An 18,503-nucleotide genomic window follows, 5' to 3' on the forward strand; every position below is an offset into this window, starting at 1 on the left:
GGGGGGGGGGGCTGAATGGTTATCACGTGCGCGCTGTACCATAAAGTCTGTCATTGATTCAACTGGCGTGGTTTCGAATCACCGGTTGTATGTGGCAAGGAGTAGGGTCGCCTGTCCAACCTCGTGGGTTTTCTAAGGGTCCTCCGGTTTCCCCCCACTGCTAAAGACCCCTACGCGCAAGCGAATTATTGAAATAAAATTAAACCATATGTTAGTCCCGAAATGACCTAGTTTGTGTCGAGTGGACGTTAAACCCCAATTCTCTCTCTCTCTCCCTAATACACTAAACAGAACAGTATATCCTGAGACTCGATAACCTGATAGTATAAAAATTCGCCCTTGTTGTAGTCCGACAATACTCGGGCTAGAAACGGCATCTAACAACAAGAAATGAAAAGAAACGTCCTACTTTTCTGCACCGACTGGGATAATGATGACGAGCATACGTCATACAGTGTGCTATATGAGGGAACGTTTTCAGGGATATCGGCGCCTACTCTTATATCGACTTTCAACTGTCAAGGGTTCTTTTACGTGCAAAGCAAATGTGTACACGGGACTTCGGTTTGTCCTTCTATCCGAACAACTAGACACCAGTCAGTGCCAGACTCTTGGCCCTGCATCACTAACATTGGGGAAATCATGTCGTAAAAGTCCGAGGAAGTGTATCTAAGAATCACAGTGTAACAAATTTATTGTAGTCATTTTTTTTATATCTTTCTGTATTTTAAAGTCATTGATCTTTATAACTCGCACAATGTGTAATTTGTCACGGCTGAACCTCGTGGGTTGTCCCCGGGTCCCCCATTTACCTTCCCCTTCTCTCTCCCCCATGCTAAAATTCACCGACTCTGTTTATTCAATAACATAAAAATATTAAACGTACAAAATATAAAATCACCCAATCTGATTAAAACACAGATCCTATTTCGTATCGTTTCTTATAGTTCAAAATTTTGTTTACTTATTTTTTATACTGTAGGGTATAATAAAACGAAACGAAATATATATCTGTATTTTAATCAAATTGAAAATCTCCCGATGTGGATTCAGACGGATTAAAATGAAGCCTGTCAGCTGATTTCAGCGAAAATTATAAGTGGGACTGGTTGGGTTTGAACATATCATATATATCGTTAGCAAGGAAGATGCCGACTGTTGAATAATAACAGATTGTTAGCTCATTATATCTTTAGTTTAAAGAAGGCTAGTCCCTAACTCATTATCATCCACGGTCTTCGACAATGTAACCACGACTATGGTCAATTTAAATTAACATTGTACCTTGCCAGGCCCTCCATCGTGCACCAGCGACAAGAGGAAACCACGAGGAACTGTATCGGGCAATACCGGTAGCGAGGCAGCGGCATACTCACTGAGCCACCGCCGCTCTTTCGAAAAATAAAAGTAGTATTAGATTAGGTTTGTTTTTTTTAGTAATATTTATTCCCAGAAAGACATTAATACAATTACAATTACGATAGAATCATTAATTACTCATTAATTTATTTACAATATAAAATCTTGTTTTTGGTCTTTTGCATTTTAGCTTAAAAATTTCAAAATTGTGTAAGTAGAGTTAAAACCCTTTTTTTTCCCTTTTTTTAAAAAAGAAAATAATATAAAATATATAATTTACAATGAAGAGATATGTATCAAACGTGGCTTTTACTTAACACAGAGTTAATGCAAAACATCTTAAAGCGGAAATTGCAAATTTTCTAAGAAAGTCAAAACGTAATTATTTCTATGTCTTTTGCTCAATAGGTTGTCAACTCACAATTATACGATTATAGGTGTCATTCTCACACTTAAGATTCATTTACACAGGAAATAATAACACAATTACCTCCCAATTACCCCCCTTGTTTTCTATTCTCCACCATGGAGTAGCGATATTCAAACGTTTGAAAATGAAGAGGAAAATGATATTTTTGCCAATTTCTCAGCTGGCAATAGTGAATTATAGGATTAATAGGATTATTCTTTAACAAGGTAGGACTGTTTATGGATATCATTTATATTCAGGCTTTATTTTAATAAATTTTAAAAATATAACTTAAAAATTTGCAATTTCCGCTTTAAGGTAAAAGAGTCTAAAGGCCGTTTGTCTGGGTTATTTAGGCCACCTTGAGAGAGAGAGAGAGAGAGAGAGAGAGAGAGAGGGGAGAGAGAGAGAGAGTTTAACGTCCACCCGACGTCCACATTACTATGGTTTGATTTTATTTCAATAATTCGCTTGCGCTGAGGTGTCTTTATCAGTTGGAGGAAACCGGAAGACCTGGAAAAAAACCCACGAGGTTGGACAGGCGACCCTACTCCTTGTTACGTACTACCGGGGAATTGAAAACACGCCAGTTGACTCAATGACAGACCTTATGATACAGCACGCACGTGCTAACCATTCGGCCGTCCAACCCCCCTAATCTGCTAAAGTTAGAGTACAATTATCCGCATGTTGGTATAGTAAGGACGAGCGTGGAGATCCAGGCTCAAATGTTCTTAACGACGCCTGCATATATTCAAATTAAGATAAGATTTAGATAAAGAGCTGACAGTACCCTAACCCCTGTTACCATTGTTTGTCGTGTATTTTGTACACGAGGAGCAGTCCATTTGCCGATTACACTATTTTGCTTGAATACACTATTTTGCCTATAACGTTTTTTAGGACTTCGAATTCTGTCTTATGGTTTGGATTGTTCGTACTTGGTTTTATTTTATTTATAATAGTTTAAAAATATATAATGAAATGTGAATATGGTGAATATTTCAGGCAAATTACTTCACTATGAGTAGAGTTATTGTGTATGAAGACCAGTGTAGTCTTGATTAACATTGCTACCGTTGTTACAATAATAAACAAAATCTCGATTATCCATTTTATAATTAAATTATTAGCTGTCAATCGTGTTTAAATCCGTTGAAAATCAAAACCATTCGATGATCTAGAGAGTTGATTATGAACTGATTTAAGTAAATAAATGTCTAATTAATGATTTATATAACATTTGGGACCAAAAACAAAGATCTGCACAGGGGGATCAGATGACTAAGTGGGTAAGACGCTGGCTCGGTAGCCTGGAGGTCGGATGTTCGATCCCTGCATTGGCCGAGAAAGTCCATCCAGATTTTCTGGCGTTGTTTCCCCTTGTCAGTGATGCATGACGGAGGGCCTGACAAGGACAGCTGTCTAGTCTTTCGGGTGGGACGAAAAACCGAGGTCCCGTGTACACATTGGAGTGCACGTAAAAGATCCCTTGGCAGTTGGAAGTCGATATAAGAGTAGGCCGTAGCGCCGCTGCCCGGGCAAAATTTCCCTCATAGCACACTGCATGGCGTATGCCCGTCTTCATTAGCCCAGTTTAGGAGCAGAACAGTAGGACGTTAAACCCCATTTCATTTCATTTCATTTTTTTCAGATCTGCATCTTATAGAGATAATATTCTGTTTTGAAATTTTAAACTTTCTGGAACACACACGGTAGTACTGGGTATGAAACACTTTGTTGCCATGGGATCCTCCTTATTCTCACGGTGGTTATCTCCCTTGATTACTATTTCAACAATTAAAAGGACTCCATCATCTTTCAGAACCTTGACCAATCCCTTTGCACCTTTCGATGGACTGCCCATATCATGTAAGCAATCACGGATATAAACCACATCAAACTTCCCCACCCATTCGTCCGGGAGTTGATAAAGATCAGCTTGCTGGGCCTTGATGTTCTTCAAACCCTTGTCTTCAATAGTTTTAGCGACGGTCGCCATGGCTTGCGGTGAGTAATCACTTGCTATAAATCTACTGTTAGGATATCTACTGGCTAGTTCTAGAATTACTGGACCCAATCCACAACCAAACTCCGCAAAATCTATTCCATTCTCTGCAAAATATCAACTAGCATACAAAGTAATCAATTTATTAAATTCTTTACCCATCTACATTTAAAAGGCCGCCTCTTATTTACGAAATAGCGTGAAGTTAACACCAACCACGTCCAGTCTTTGCGTGAGGTTAAAACCAACCACGTCCAGTCTTTCCGTGTAGTTAAAACCCACCACGTCTTGTCTTTCCGTGTAGTTAAAACCCACCACGTCTTGTCTTTCCGTGGAGTTAAAACCCACCACGTCTTGTCTTTCCGTGGAGTTAAAACCCACCACGTCCTGTCTTTCCGTGGAGTTAAAACCCACCACGTCTTGTCTTTCCGCGAGGTTAAAACCAGCCACCTCATGTATTTCCCTGGAGTTAAGAAAGGGCCTAATGGAATTTCAAAATGTTCGGATCATAAAATTAAAATGCGTTCAGCAGAAATATTTTGCCGTTTACATTTAAGACATCAATTCCAAAACGTGTATTGGAACAATCGTGTCATATCGATTTTGGAACCTCAAGAACGTACTGTACTGGACTCGACTGTTCTTTTAACGTCTGCTTCCACAATGATGATATCACGAGACAAAATCCAGGGGAAGGCAAAGGTTGTTCCTGTATTTTAACATATTAGAATATGATTTTGCAATCTTACCATTTGCATGGATTGTTTTAGTATTAAAAACAGACGTCCAATCTTGGGCACATGACGAACATGAGTGCGGGATATTATATTGTCATAATTTAAGTAACTTACCCAATTTCTGTTTAACCTCAGGAGTACGAGAAAAGATTTCGTCCTCAATAACTGCGTCTAGATCAAAACATAACATATTGCTGAGGATTTCTCCAAATCTGGGAAACGATTGTCCAGAATATCCTGCAATATAAAACACCGTGTAACATAGCATGGTGGTGAAGACGAAACATATACTGGAAGTCGGTACTGAAACTGAGGACTCAGGCTATGGACATTGCTGTCAATTCTATAAGAACAACCAATATTGATCCTAGCATTGTTCCTTTCTGGATGCCCCATAGGATAGTTGGAAAGACCATATCACATTTTGTTCTGAATCGTTGGTCAAATGGCTGAACGCTCCAGTCTCAAAGGTGTTCAGAGGTATAGCTATGCAAGACACGTGGTAATATTTAACGTCCGCTTTCAAAGGAATCATATCGCAAGACATTAGCAAGAAGCCAAGGTTAAAGGTCACACGCCTGGTAGCCGCGGAGGCTCAGTAAATATAGAGTTGACTCGCAATTCAGGATGTCCTGGTGTTGGAATGAAGAGCCTGTCGCACCAATTCCAATTAATTTCCTTAAATAAGGCGCAAACGTGAATTTTAACCTTCAGTGTCCGATAAGCTACATGTTGCTGTCTAAGCTCGATCTAGTGAGGGCTGATTGTATTAAGGTTTCAATCAGCTGCAGTAGGGCCATGGAAAGCGTACTCCTGCTGCGAATGGATGAAAAAAAAAAGATCTATATCATGGACGTCCCAAAAATGATCTATATTTAGATTTTAAATTCCATTCCCATAATATACTAAACTAAAACGGGTGTATTTACCCTTTGGTCCATCCATTTTCAGACAGGTTTTAACATCTTCTTTACGTTGTATAGCAAAATCTATCAACGCTTGGAAATTCATCACGCGAACCAGAGTTGATCGGAGTTCATCTGGTAAAAAATATTTGATTGATGCTTCATCAATTTCTATTATACTCGATGCAACTAGGCAACCCAATAACTCTTTTATATACCTGGTAATATACAATATAATACTGGATGTTACTAGGCAACCCAATAACTCTTTTATATACCTGGTAATATACAATATAATACTGGATGTTACTAGGCAACCCAATAACTCTTTTATATACCTGGTAATATACAATATAATACTGGATGTTACTAGGCAACCCAATAACTCTTTTATATACCGGTAATATACAATATAATACTGGATGTTACTAGGCAACCCAATAACTCTTTTATATACCTGGTAACGTACAACATTATACTCGATGTTACTAGGCAACCCAATTACTTTTTTATATACCTGGTAATGTACAATTTAAACACAACCAGCCTCATCAGGTGGTGTACGACAAGGTGTGTGTTCATCTGCCTAACATCGTGAAGTTTATCCAGGATCCCCCCCACCCCCTCATCTACTTTATAACAATTTTATGGTAATGATAGATCCACCGTTACGATTAGTAAAAACAATATCTGTGACAAAGGTATGATAGACCTACCCGTTCTTTAAACATACATAATACAAGAGCTAAATCTGCCTGTTTCAGGTCTTTCTTTAGGCCTGAAATCTTATCTAAATTATTAATTAGACATTAATTAACTTATCCAGACCATAGTCAACTTTCGATGTCATGGCTAGCCTGCGATATTTATTGGATTAGGATCGGCGCAAATTTCATTCATGATTTAATCATGAAATGAATAATCGAGACCATGTTTTTTATCGTACCGACTTTAGTAATGATGATCGAGGCTAGGACGAAAATTCAATCGCTAAATACTCGGTTCACAGTCGTTCGATTTGACTGAAATTTTCAGCAAATTCCCTTTACATTATCTAGTTTTTAACTATTATAGTAAGAACTGTCAGCTCTTTATCAAACCTCCCATAATGTATCTTCAAGGTTAGTTTTAGAAGCTATCTGTGATACAGTATGATAGACCTACCGTTCTTTAAGGTTAGTTTTAGAAGCTATCTGTGATACAGTATTATAGACCTACCGTTCTTTAAGATTAGTTTTAGAAGCTATCTGTGGAATTGTCATAGGTTCATGTGGCTCAATAAAAACCTTTAATAATCCAGATTCTCGTGTTATAGACAAAGCTAAACATGCTGCAGCGCCATTTAAATAACCTGATAAACGAGCTGCATATTCACTGGCTGCCATTTTCTGTAAAATAAAACCGTAGGCGTCATTCTAACTTATATCACAAGGGCGGGATGATTACCCAATGCTACCAACAAATACTACCTCATTGTAAAAACTAGGTTGCCAGGCAATGAAGAATACGCCCATAGCAGCTAAATCGTCCGTGGCGGTGGCTGGGTGGCGGGGAGGGGGGGGGGGCAAAGGTTGTCGCATATTAATTCTCTTGTAGGTTATGGTGGACATTTACAAGACAATTTCATACAGTTCAGATTATAATTATCGTTGTTTGAGGTTTCACAATGTTCTACAAACCGAAACAAGGGCCTTAACTCTGGAAGTAGTTTACAGAAATTGTTGAAATTTGACAGCAGGCTTTTTCGTTTCACTAATCTTAATAATGCATATAAACTTCAAAACACATCGGGTGATTGCTTTTGTCATTCGAGCGTTCACAAAGTATAACAAAGTGAAACAAGGGCCATAACTCTAGACCAGTGATTCTCAACCAGTGTGCCGCGGCACACAGGTGTGCCCCAAAATCTTTCTAGGTGTGCCGCGAAATTTTGAACGGCACACTAAGACAATTTCTGACTAAAGAAGCCAGTTATTTGATTGATGAAATTCGAAGAACTGCAAAAAAGTAAGTTCTTTATAGTTATTTTGAGTCATTCTATGTGTCTATGACTAGTCTGTGTCTACGGTTGTATGCCGTCTATGACTTGCCATGTTTTTATTTTGAAAAATTCAAATATTTTTCATATATATATAGCTAGGTGTGCCGCTATATTTTCATGTGTTCCAAGGTGTGCTGTTGGCAAAAAAAGGTTGAGAACCACTGCTCTAGACGTACTAAATAGAAATTTCTGAAATTCAATAGCCACGGTTTTCAATGGTGCATACAAATTCCATACAGATCGGGTTATAACTTTTGTCGTTAGAGCGTTCACACGGTCCAACAAAGTGAAACAAGGGTCATAACTCCAGAATAAATTAACGGGAATTATTGAAATTAAATAGACTTCTTCATCTCCCCAATGTAAGCTACACGTATCAAGTTTAAAAATATCAGGTGATAAATGTAGACTGTAAAGCAATTGTGGACGACGGGGGTATACCACCACATTTCCATGTGGGAGTATAAAAACTGACAGAATATTTCAATTATTTTTAAAACATTCGTGGAAAAATTGCCCAAAAGAAATAAGACAAATTCAAACGGCTCGCCATTCCAGTTATCTCCCTTAACCACCTAATTTTTAATTTGTATTGGGTGGTATTGAGTAATATTTGGTAAATCGTCATGTCGTTTCACAATGCCCCCCCCCCCGCAATGAAATTAACCGGGTCGTTACCGTTACATATTGCAACAGAAATTTAACGGACCGTTAACAAACAACATGTTAGCGAGATAACGATCCGTTAGAGTTTTACGAATCGTTAAAATAACTTAGTTTTAAGCAACCGGTCCCAGCTAGTTATCTATATCTCAAATAATGCCCGTCGGAGCGGAACACTACATAATGCAATTATTATTTGCTATGCAAGTAGACGTCTATATGATTTCTTAATACATAAAAAAAATTGTTTATGATATTGGTAATAAATCTTATGTATGTGTTACTCTCTCTTTACACATGCTCAGATTAAAAGAGAGAGAGAGAAATGGGGTTTAACGTCCACTCGACACAAACTAGATCATTTCGGGACTAACATGTGGTTTCATTTTATTTCAACAACTCGCTTGCGCGTAGGGGTCTTTAGCAGTGGGAGGAAACCGGGGGACCCGGAGAAAACCCACGAGGTTGGACAGGCGACCCTACTCCTTGTCACGTACAACCGGGGATTCGAAACCACGCCAGTCGACTCAATGACAGACTTTATGATACAGCGCGCGCACCCATCCACCCCCCCGCTCAGATTAAAGATTTGGGGAGCAGGGAACTGGGCTGCAACCAAATTAGTTTTTCTAAAAATAAATTGTACAATAAATATAGGGAGCACGTTGGAAATTTGATTATTTATATAATGCGTGTAATTTATAATTTTGTAACTTTATGATTTTATTTAATATGTTTGTGCCAAATAAATATCTACCATACTGCAGGGGGTGGGGGTGGAGGGGGGCGAATGGTTAGCGCGTGCGTGTTGTATCATTAGGTCTGTCACTGTGTTAACTGGCGTGGTTTCGATTCCCCCGGGTGTATGTGACAAGGATTAGAGTCGCCTGTCCAACCTCGACGGTTTTCTCCAGGTCCTCCTGTTTCCTCCCACTGCTAATGATCCCTACGCGCAAGCGAATTATTGAAATAAAAAATTAAACCATACGTTAGTCCTGAAATGACCTAGTTTGTGTCGGGTGGACGCTAAACTCTCTCTCTCTCTCTCTCCTCTCTCTCTCTCTCTCTCTCTCTCTCTCAGTATACTGAAATACAAATTGCATTTATGTGTGTGAGACAGATAATGCCCAGAATAGGCCCCTAATAATAACTATTGACACACTTTTCTGGTTCACAGATTAATTTGATATGCTGAGCTGAATAAATGATTGTATTGTGTCTACATCAAGCGGTCATTCCACTTTTCCTTATCTCCAATTCAAAGTTAAACTTACAATGGTCAGTTGTGTCCGATTCTTCCTTTGTGAATATAATATACCACGCACAGTTTTCCAGGGTGTCCTATGTACTTCACGATGTACGCATAACGATGTACGCATGTCAATAGAGACTATAGTTTATGCAAATTAAAGTGTCAGGTTAAATACACGGTAACTTAGTCATGCTGCTTATATGCATCGTTCCGGACAAAAGCAAATTTTCACCTATTGCATTATGGAATATGGTCTACCAGTGAGAGTGACCTAAAATTGCAATCCTAAGTGGCTTGGGAGCTGAAATTTCGGCAGACATAGTTTTTTCACATAGCAGAAATCTTGAAGATCCAAGATGGAAAGCTAAACTTATGGATAGCATTTGAGGAAAATTTGTCGCTTTTGTCAGGAAGTCCATAATATATTCATTTCAAATCTGGTCCTAAGAGGGGCCATACCGAAAAGTCGGAGACCTCGGAAATCCGAGAGGGGTTCACTAGTCCGTGGGTTTGCTAGTCTGACGCTGTAAGAAATACTATAAATATAGGAAATATAGGTATCAAAACACCTAATCCGAACCCTAACCCTAACCCTAATAATAGATAGCGGTGGAATAGTGAACCCGGGGACTAGTGCACCTTAACCCCAACCCTAACCTAACCCCTAATGATAGATATCGGTGGACTAATGAACCCGCGGACTGGTGAACCCGCGGACTAGTGAGCATTCCCCGGAAATCACGGGAAACGATTTTCCGAGTTTTATCAGTTCTCGAACACAGTCTTGACAGTTGCTTAGCTTTTTTTGTCACCATGGGCGCAGTGGGTCCTCCAGTATAACAATCGAAAGATAAACGCCCGCAAAGGGCTTGGAGCTTCTCATTTTTCGTCAGGGACAGAATCTTAAATGCCCCCCAAAAAATTCGGGTTACAGACGACGGTGCCGGTCATCTGCGAGAGGCGAAGGAGCGGGGCCCCCTCCAAAAAAAAAGAAGAAAATTTGGAAAGTTTGACGGGCCGCAAACGCGTTTTCCTGGCGCGAATCGTGATAGTGGGAACCTTGCATTAAGACGGTTGTATTAACATCGTCTATTTCTAACGTAAAATCTCACTGGTTTGCACGCATGAAATGAATTGTTAGACCTTTTATGCTCCTTAACGCCGTCACATGTGCAAAAATAAAATAGATATTTGAGTAATGTCCTTGTTGAATAAGTAAGCCATTTCACGTTTCACCGGTGTCATCTTACCAAAATAAACCTAGAAATATCAGATAAGTTTATACATAAAATGGTCCCGTGATGCATAGGCGTACGAACTCGATGATTGTTTGAATATTTAATTGCCGCAAACGCATTTTCCTGTTTTTCCAGCCCGTGAATACAGCAACCTCAATATAGTCCAGTATAGCCTACCTTAGGTGACCTTCCTGAATTCCAAATCCCAAACAACCCATCAATCCTCGATGGGTATGGGGGACTCGCGCTCCCCGAGAAAATTTTGAAAATTTAACCGCCACAAATGCATTTTTCTGCTATTCTAGACCGCAAATGAAGCAACTTCAAAGTTTCCAATCGGTTTGCAACCGAAATCTCACTTTATGCCGACCTGAAATCCATTCATCCGATCAGAATGTTGCAGCTATATTCACAAATAATAATCGATGCCGAAAATTGTCGCACAAAGTAGAGTGGCTCCAAATAAAATGTAGTAGGCTTGGTAGATTTTTTGCTCTTTAAATTAATAGCATTGTATTAATAATATACTATTCAAAAAAAGTAGGGGATATTTGATTTTTAAGTGTTATTAAAGTCACCTAATGAAACTAACGAAGAAACAAATGACAAAATGAAATGAAATTCACATTCATCGATTTATTCCAAATGATCGTTAGACTAAGTAAGGCACAGACTGACCATTATAAGGGTAAAATGATACCCGGGATCAAACAGCAAAGTTACCACAGCATCACAACCAAGTCAGTAACGGGTAAATCCTCCTCTGTTTGCCAAACAAGCATTGATCCGACGTGGCATACTCCTAATGAGACGTCTAAATCATTTTGGTCCAGATTGTCCCATTCCTGTTGCAACGCAGCAGCAAGTTCTTGGACATTGGCAGGACGTTGTTGACGTTGACGTAACCTCTGTCCAAGCATGTCCCGGACATGCTCGATGGGGGGAGAGGTCGGGACTCAGTGCTGGCCAAGGTAATGTGGTGATGTTCTGTTGTTGGAGGTAACCTGTAACGATCCTGGCCCTGTGACATCTTGCGTTGTCATCCTGGAAGATGAAACGGCGGCCATGACGTCGTGCGAACGACACAACATGGACTGCCAAGATGTTGTCCCGGTAGTACTGGCCTGTAACACGCCCTGCAACAACATGTAAAGCCGTTCTTCCAGCAACAGTGATGCCTCCCCACACCATAACAGAACCACCCCCAAATCGATCATGTCTGATGACGTTAACGTCTTGGAAGCGCTCGTTTCGACGACGCCACACCCTCCTACGTCTGTCCAAAAAATCAACAGTGAACCTTGACTCATCTGAAAACATCACATTGCTCCAGCGTCGATTATCCCAGTGTTGATGATCCCTACACCAACGACGTCTTGCCTGAATGTGATGATCTCTCAAACAAGGGATCACGCAAGGACGTCAGGCGCGAAGGTGACCCCTATGCAGTCGATTCCGAATCGTCTGGCCACTCACTCTCACACCAGTGTCTGTTTGAAGACGAGCGCTGATCTGATTTGCTGTGATGACACGATTTCTCAAGGCCAAGGTACGGATAAATCGATCCTGGGCTTGAGTTGTCGCCCTTGGTCGACCTGAGCGTGGTCTGTCCTGTACAGATTGTGTATCACGGTATCTGGACCATAGCCTGCTTATGACAGACTGAGAAACATTCATCGTCCGCGCCACAACCGCCTGTGTTGTGCCGATCTGTAGCATGCCAAGGGCACGTAACCTTTCATTTTGGGTAAGCCGACGCATATCAAAATTTGTTTTCTGGTCACTAAAACAATTAAACTGGCGTTTCCACCCTGGAATTCAATGCCACAATGACTGTAACATTCAAAGTCAGAGTCGTGCAAATCTTGGGTTGGACCCCCGTGATGATCCCAAGCATCACCTGCATTCCATGCGGTAGCTATTGGTGCGTTTGGGCGTCACATGTAACTGGAAATGTTTCTTCTGTTAGGTTCTATAGTGACTTTTTTCGTAGTCATTTGCATATTTTAGTATTATGTCCCCAAAATCAAATATCCCCTACTTTTTTTGAATAGTATATATCTTTAAATAATTGTTATTTAGGGGATCACGTGGCTAAGTGGGTAAGACGCTGGCTCGCTAGCCTGGAGGTCGGGTGTTCGATCCCTGCATTGGCCGAGAAAGTTCATCAAGATTTTCCGGCGTGGCTCACCCTTGTCAGTGATGCAGGACGGTGGGCCTGACAAGGACAGCTGTCTAGTCCTTCGGATGAGACGAAAAACCGAGGTCCCGTGTATACATTGGAATGCACGTAAAAGATCCCTTGGCAGTTGGAATTCGATAGTAGGCGATAGTGCCGCTGCCCGGGCAAAATTTTCCCTCATAGCACACTGTATGGCGTATGCCCGTCTTCATTAGCCCAGTATAGGAGCAGAACAGTAGGACGTTAAACCCCATTTCATTTCATTTCATTTAAATAATTATTAGATTAACATGTTGTATAGAAGTCGTGTCTCATATGCATTAAAATAATGAGTGATGGATTTAGACATAAAAACAGTTATAATTTGGTAAACATTTAATTCTGGGTTAATAACAAAATATCACGTGTGACAATTCTGGTGGTAAGTTTCCACTGTCCATATAAGAGTGGTTTTCGACGTCATTAGACTAAGTAACCAATCGTTATAATTAATAACGTCATATTTGACCAATTAGATAATTGAAGGTCCAAACCCAAAGCTACAAGACTATCATATCTCTGAGCATTCGTCAGATGTAGCAATTTCTATCAGCAGACTCTCTTCCAGCGAGTCGGGTGGATTAGGTTTGAGAGAATGACTTTATTGTAATCTATTATGCATTGTACCATATGTATCCAGTGCTTTATATAAAATGTAGAACTTAACTGTTGCATTGTTATTCCTGGTGAGACAAACTGCTTAACTAATGAAAAGATAAACGTTTTAATGAGATAGTAAGAAGAAAATACATAACGTTATGAAAAGGAAGCCAAAGCAGACAAGTGCAAATACTAGACGATCACAAGGCTACTAAGATATGTAGTAAGAAAAGAATGCATGGGTCATACGCCTGATTTTAGCACGTCTGACAAACGACCCATGGTGCTACAAAAATGCTTTAAAGGCTCAATACCACTCTTGTTGTAACTGAATAATATGTCCCAATCTTTATTCTGGTCATAAAATTGTACTATTTTACAATATTCCAATTAATTGATGATACAAATTTCATCTTAACACATCTAATTTAAAAAATTGGAAAAATTCAACTAAATGATTTGAAAAGCCTAACGTAAACCTTTTCAAAAATGTGACTTGGATTTAAAAATATTTTCGAACCCTCTGGACAAATAAAATAGGATGTAATGGATAATTTACACAACAGGTAGGACACTTAAACATCTAATACTTAGAATAAGGCTATTATATTTTTTTCTGGAGCTGTCAAGCCAGCAAGAGTGTTATTGTCCCTTTAATCCATAGTAAAATCAGTACAAAATCGTGGCATTCATGTAAAAGAAAAGTAAATTTAGTGTTTAGATGAAATAATAATTTTTGTTTTCACCCGTCTGCCCAAGAAGTCAGATTGCCTGAAAGTTAGGGGGCAGCTCCCCTCCCCCACTCGCCCTGCTCCCTGGCTCGTGCGCCTATATGGACATGTCCTCTAATTCGCGGGCCTAGCACTGCAGCTGTTTTCATCATTGCACTGATGTCATCGTGGTCAAGTTGCAGAAAAGAGTAAGTTCGTGTTGGTGACGAATGTGGGTTCACCCAGCTGTTTCTTCTTGACGAATCCAAGTCAATTCATCGCAATGGTATAGATAGACGATGTCTTAAAGTTAGTTTAGCTACAGCCAACTCCATCTCGACCCTAATGACTAACTATAGTAGGTAACAAGCTACTACCGAATGACTGTCACTGAATACGAACCGTCTCTGAAGACGGTAGGCCTTTAGAGGGTAACACCCTTACAAGCTTAAGTTTCGAATGTAAGGAAAGTTGTCTTTTATAATATCTGAGAGCAAATAGAATAAATAATGTAGATATTCGAAAATATTCGAATATGGTGATTGCTATTCGAATGTTATATTCGACGAGCGAATATTAGCGAATATTCGTGTTGAGAATTACTTACATTCTGCGGTGTGTAGACAATCAGATACCCGTTGCTTTAAGTCCAATATATAGGACGGGAGATTTACTCAATGCTGGGGTCGTTTTTAGTAGTATTTAGTAAGTATTGGGTGGTATTTTGTTAATCGTCCTGTCACAATACATGTCCCCTCTCTATATAATTTGGGGGATCATAGTGGCTAAGTGGGTAAGACGCTAGCTCGATAGTCTGGAGGTCGGGTGTTCGATCCCTGCATTCGCCAAGAAAGTTCATCCAGATTTTCCGGCGTGGTTTCCCCATGTCAGGACGGATAGGACGAAAAACCGAGGTCCCTGTACACATTTGCGTGTACGTAAAAGACCCCTTGGCAGTTGGAATTCGTCAATTCGATATAAGAGTAGGCTGTTGCCCGGGAAAAATTCCCCTCGCTGTATGGCGTATGCAGAACAGCAGGACGTTAAATTCCATTTCATTTCATTTCAATATCATTTGTATAACACTGTATTTCCCTCACTGTATGGCGTATGCCCGTCTTTATTAGCCCAGTTTAGGAGCAGAACATTAGGACGTTAAACCCCATTTCATTTCTTTATAATTTGTATAACACTAGCAGATTTTTTATTTTGTTGTTTTGTTGTATAAAATTAAATTCATGCTATTCGGTGAGGTATAGCCTGTCTTATACCGTGACATGCCTGAAGTGTCATATAACTATATAGATAGATATATATATTATTACATAAAACACCCTTTTCGTACAGCATGTAAATTATACATTATGAATGAAAAATATATAAAAAGTGGATTACAAAGGCATGTACATAATGATATGCACATTAATAAAGAGTCTGTACAAAATATAAATCAAGGTTAAACTAAATGTGAAAAGAGATGGTTATAACATGGCCTATTTAAAACTAACAACAACTGTTATAGAAGGCGCTCTATTACACGCCATGAAGGGAGAGACAGACCTTATGATCGTCCCCCTCCCCCTCTGCCATGAAGGGAAGTTCTCGATGATGTATAGGTCATGTAAAGAGGGTTTTTTTGCCCCCCCCCCCTTTGTCCCCCACTGGCTACGGGCCTGTTGACGTCCCTTATAAATGAGAATTGATACTGCGGGTTCTAGAAATGAAATGGGGTTTAACGTTCCACTGTTCTGTACTGACTGAGCTAATAAAGACGGGCATATGCTATGACGGAAAGTTTACCCATAAAGGACTTGCATTCAAGTGTCAAGGGTTCTTTTACGTGCACGCTGTTTCTTGCAAGGCCACCCTCCCAGCACCATTCCGGGGGTTAACATCCTACTTTTCTATGTTATGAGAGTCTTTCTACCCTGTTCAAACAGATTTCCCGGTTGTACGTGACAAGGAGTAGGGTTGCCTGTCCAACCCCATGGGTTTCCTCCGGTATCCTCCCACTGCTAAAGACCGCTACACGCAAACAAATTATTGAAATAAAATTGAACCATATGTTAGTCCCGAAATGACCTAGTTTGTGTCGAGAGGACGTTAAACCCCATTTCCCCCCCCCCCAACCTCTCTCTCTCTCTCTCTCTCCTTCCCAAACACAATTATATTGTAATTCTCTCTAGAAATTTGTATAAAAAAAACAGACTGTAAAGTGACCTTTAAATCACTTATAGGACACTCTCTTGAAACCAAATGTAGATCGAATATACACAGAACTACAAAAAACCCTTGAGGTACATTAAGGTGACTTTCCCTTGCTTATAAAATTAAAAGGGGTTTAACATCCTACTTTTCTATGTTATGTGGGTAGTTCTGCCAAGGCAGCAGTGCTACAACTTATTCTTTTATTAAATATTTCAACTGTGAAGGGCTCTTTAAAGTGTATATGAGACCTTGGTTTGTCATCCCATCTGAGCGATGACCGGTATACATTGTCCCTTGCCATGCACTTTCTCGGCCCAAACCGGGAACAAAAAAGGCCCTCCATATAAGCGAGCCAACTCCTTATACTCACTGAACCACCGTGGCTCCCCATTGCTTATGACTTGTATATAAATATTTTGTACATGTCTCTTATACTTCATTTGTTTGTAGCTTTTCAGTTTTTGAAAGTATTTCGGTTTAGTGCATAATTAATGTCTTTAGTGCTTGGTTTGGCTGTTATTAAATTCAGATATATGTAAATTCTATTTTTAGGGGGCATGGAGTAGGGATATTGTGTACATAACTATTAAATTCTCATTTATTTTTTTAAGGGTAATTTATAAAAAAAAATTAAATAGCCTTTTTTTATTTTGAAAGTTTGGGAGAGGAGGGGGTGGGGGGATTTTGTTATGATATAACACAATTTTATTAGTATTGGACTTAACTTTGTTTATTAGTATTCCAAATGTCTCAGTGCTTGCTTTGAGGGTTTTTTTTCAAATTTAATTAGCTATGTTTATTTTATGAATAAATAATAATTTAATGAATAAATGAATAAATAATAATTTAATAAATAAATGAATAAATAATAATTTAATAAATAAATGAATAAATAATAATTTAATGAATAAATAATAATTTAATGAATAAATAATAATTTAATGAATAAATAATAATTTAACAAACACAATTATTGTCATGTCATTTATCAAACATTACAGTTAAAACAGAACAAAGGGCTGCATGGTTAAGGTTGCTATACGGGATATGAATTGGTAAAATACAACACAAGTTTTTATTGGTGGTTATACACAAAATTGTATGAAACACACAAGTTTCAGAAATTTTAACACAAGTTTCAGAAATTCAAACACAAGTTTCAGAAATTTTAACACAAGTGATGTGTAGATTTTCACACAGGTTTCAACACAAGTTTGTGTTGTTTGATAAATTTTAACACAAGTTTTGTGTTGTTTCAATATTTAACACGAGTTTGTGTTGTTTCAACACAACTTTGTGTTGTTAGATAGAGACACCTAACTTGTGTTGAAAACAACACAAGTTTGTGTTGTTTATACACAAGTTTTTTTTCAGTGTACAAATGATCGAATATGTCAAAGTGAATGAGAAGTGTTTTTTTTTGTATTTTGAACTGTATGTTGCACTAACAAATATTTAGTTAGGCCTTGGTCCACATCCAGGTGTTAAATAGACTTCAAGTTGAAACCACTTGATGTTTAAAATTAGTTGAATTTGAAATAAATGTACCATTTGATCATGTATTTGGTATTTGTGTAGAATTGTAGATGACAATGTACACAGTTAAATGCTGTTTTTCTTGATATGTCACATGATTTATTATTCTGTTGATTGATAAATGTGATTTTTCACCGATTGTTGTTTTTCTTCTTAACCTTCACGGTTTGTTTATGATTACTGGTAAGAAAATGGTATCTGTACAAGAAAAAGATGTTCCACTCCCAATGTCTCATTTCATTACAATTTATCAAAACTGTATGTATTTAAATCAAAGTGTGTGTGTGTGTGTGTGGGGGGGGGGGGGGGTCAATAAGTGTTCTCATATACAAGATTCGGTGTTAAGTATTGTATCATATTGTAGAAATCTGATATAATTCTTGGTATATCTATAATTGTAGCAGTATCAGTCTTGCATTATAACAAATTTGTCTTGGTTTTATTGTATTAATTGTAGATGTTGTATGCGGCAGTTGGTTAAAAACCATCCTTGATAAAGCCTTTAACTTATCAAAGTCCTAAATCAATGCAACCAGTCTGGATTTCGTTGCGAACAACCACTGACTATCAGTTGCTAATATTTGAGGGGGGTTGGATGGCTGAATGGTTAGCGTGC

At 38.8% G+C, this 18,503-nt stretch overlaps 1 protein-coding gene across 1 annotated transcript; it reads right to left on the reverse strand.

Moving 5' to 3' along the window:
- Nucleotides 1-1,423: 1,423 nt before the first annotated feature.
- On the reverse strand, nt 1,424-9,488 carry LOC126827579 (S-adenosylmethionine-dependent methyltransferase Rv2258c). Its single transcript, XM_050557065.1, has 5 exons — nt 9,397-9,488; nt 6,637-6,806; nt 5,443-5,636; nt 4,628-4,750; nt 1,424-3,883 (listed from the first exon to the last, which is right to left on the reverse strand). The coding sequence occupies exons 2-5, from the start codon at nt 6,801-6,803 to the stop codon at nt 3,432-3,434; spliced, it is 936 nt and encodes a 311-aa protein (XP_050413022.1). The 5' UTR covers nt 6,804-6,806; nt 9,397-9,488; the 3' UTR covers nt 1,424-3,431.
- Between the last annotated feature and the right edge of the window lie 9,015 nt (nt 9,489-18,503).

The sequence above is a fragment of the Patella vulgata genome, chromosome 7, assembly GCF_932274485.2.
Source record: "Patella vulgata chromosome 7, xgPatVulg1.2, whole genome shotgun sequence".
In the NCBI taxonomy this organism is placed as follows: Eukaryota; Metazoa; Mollusca; class Gastropoda; family Patellidae; genus Patella; species Patella vulgata.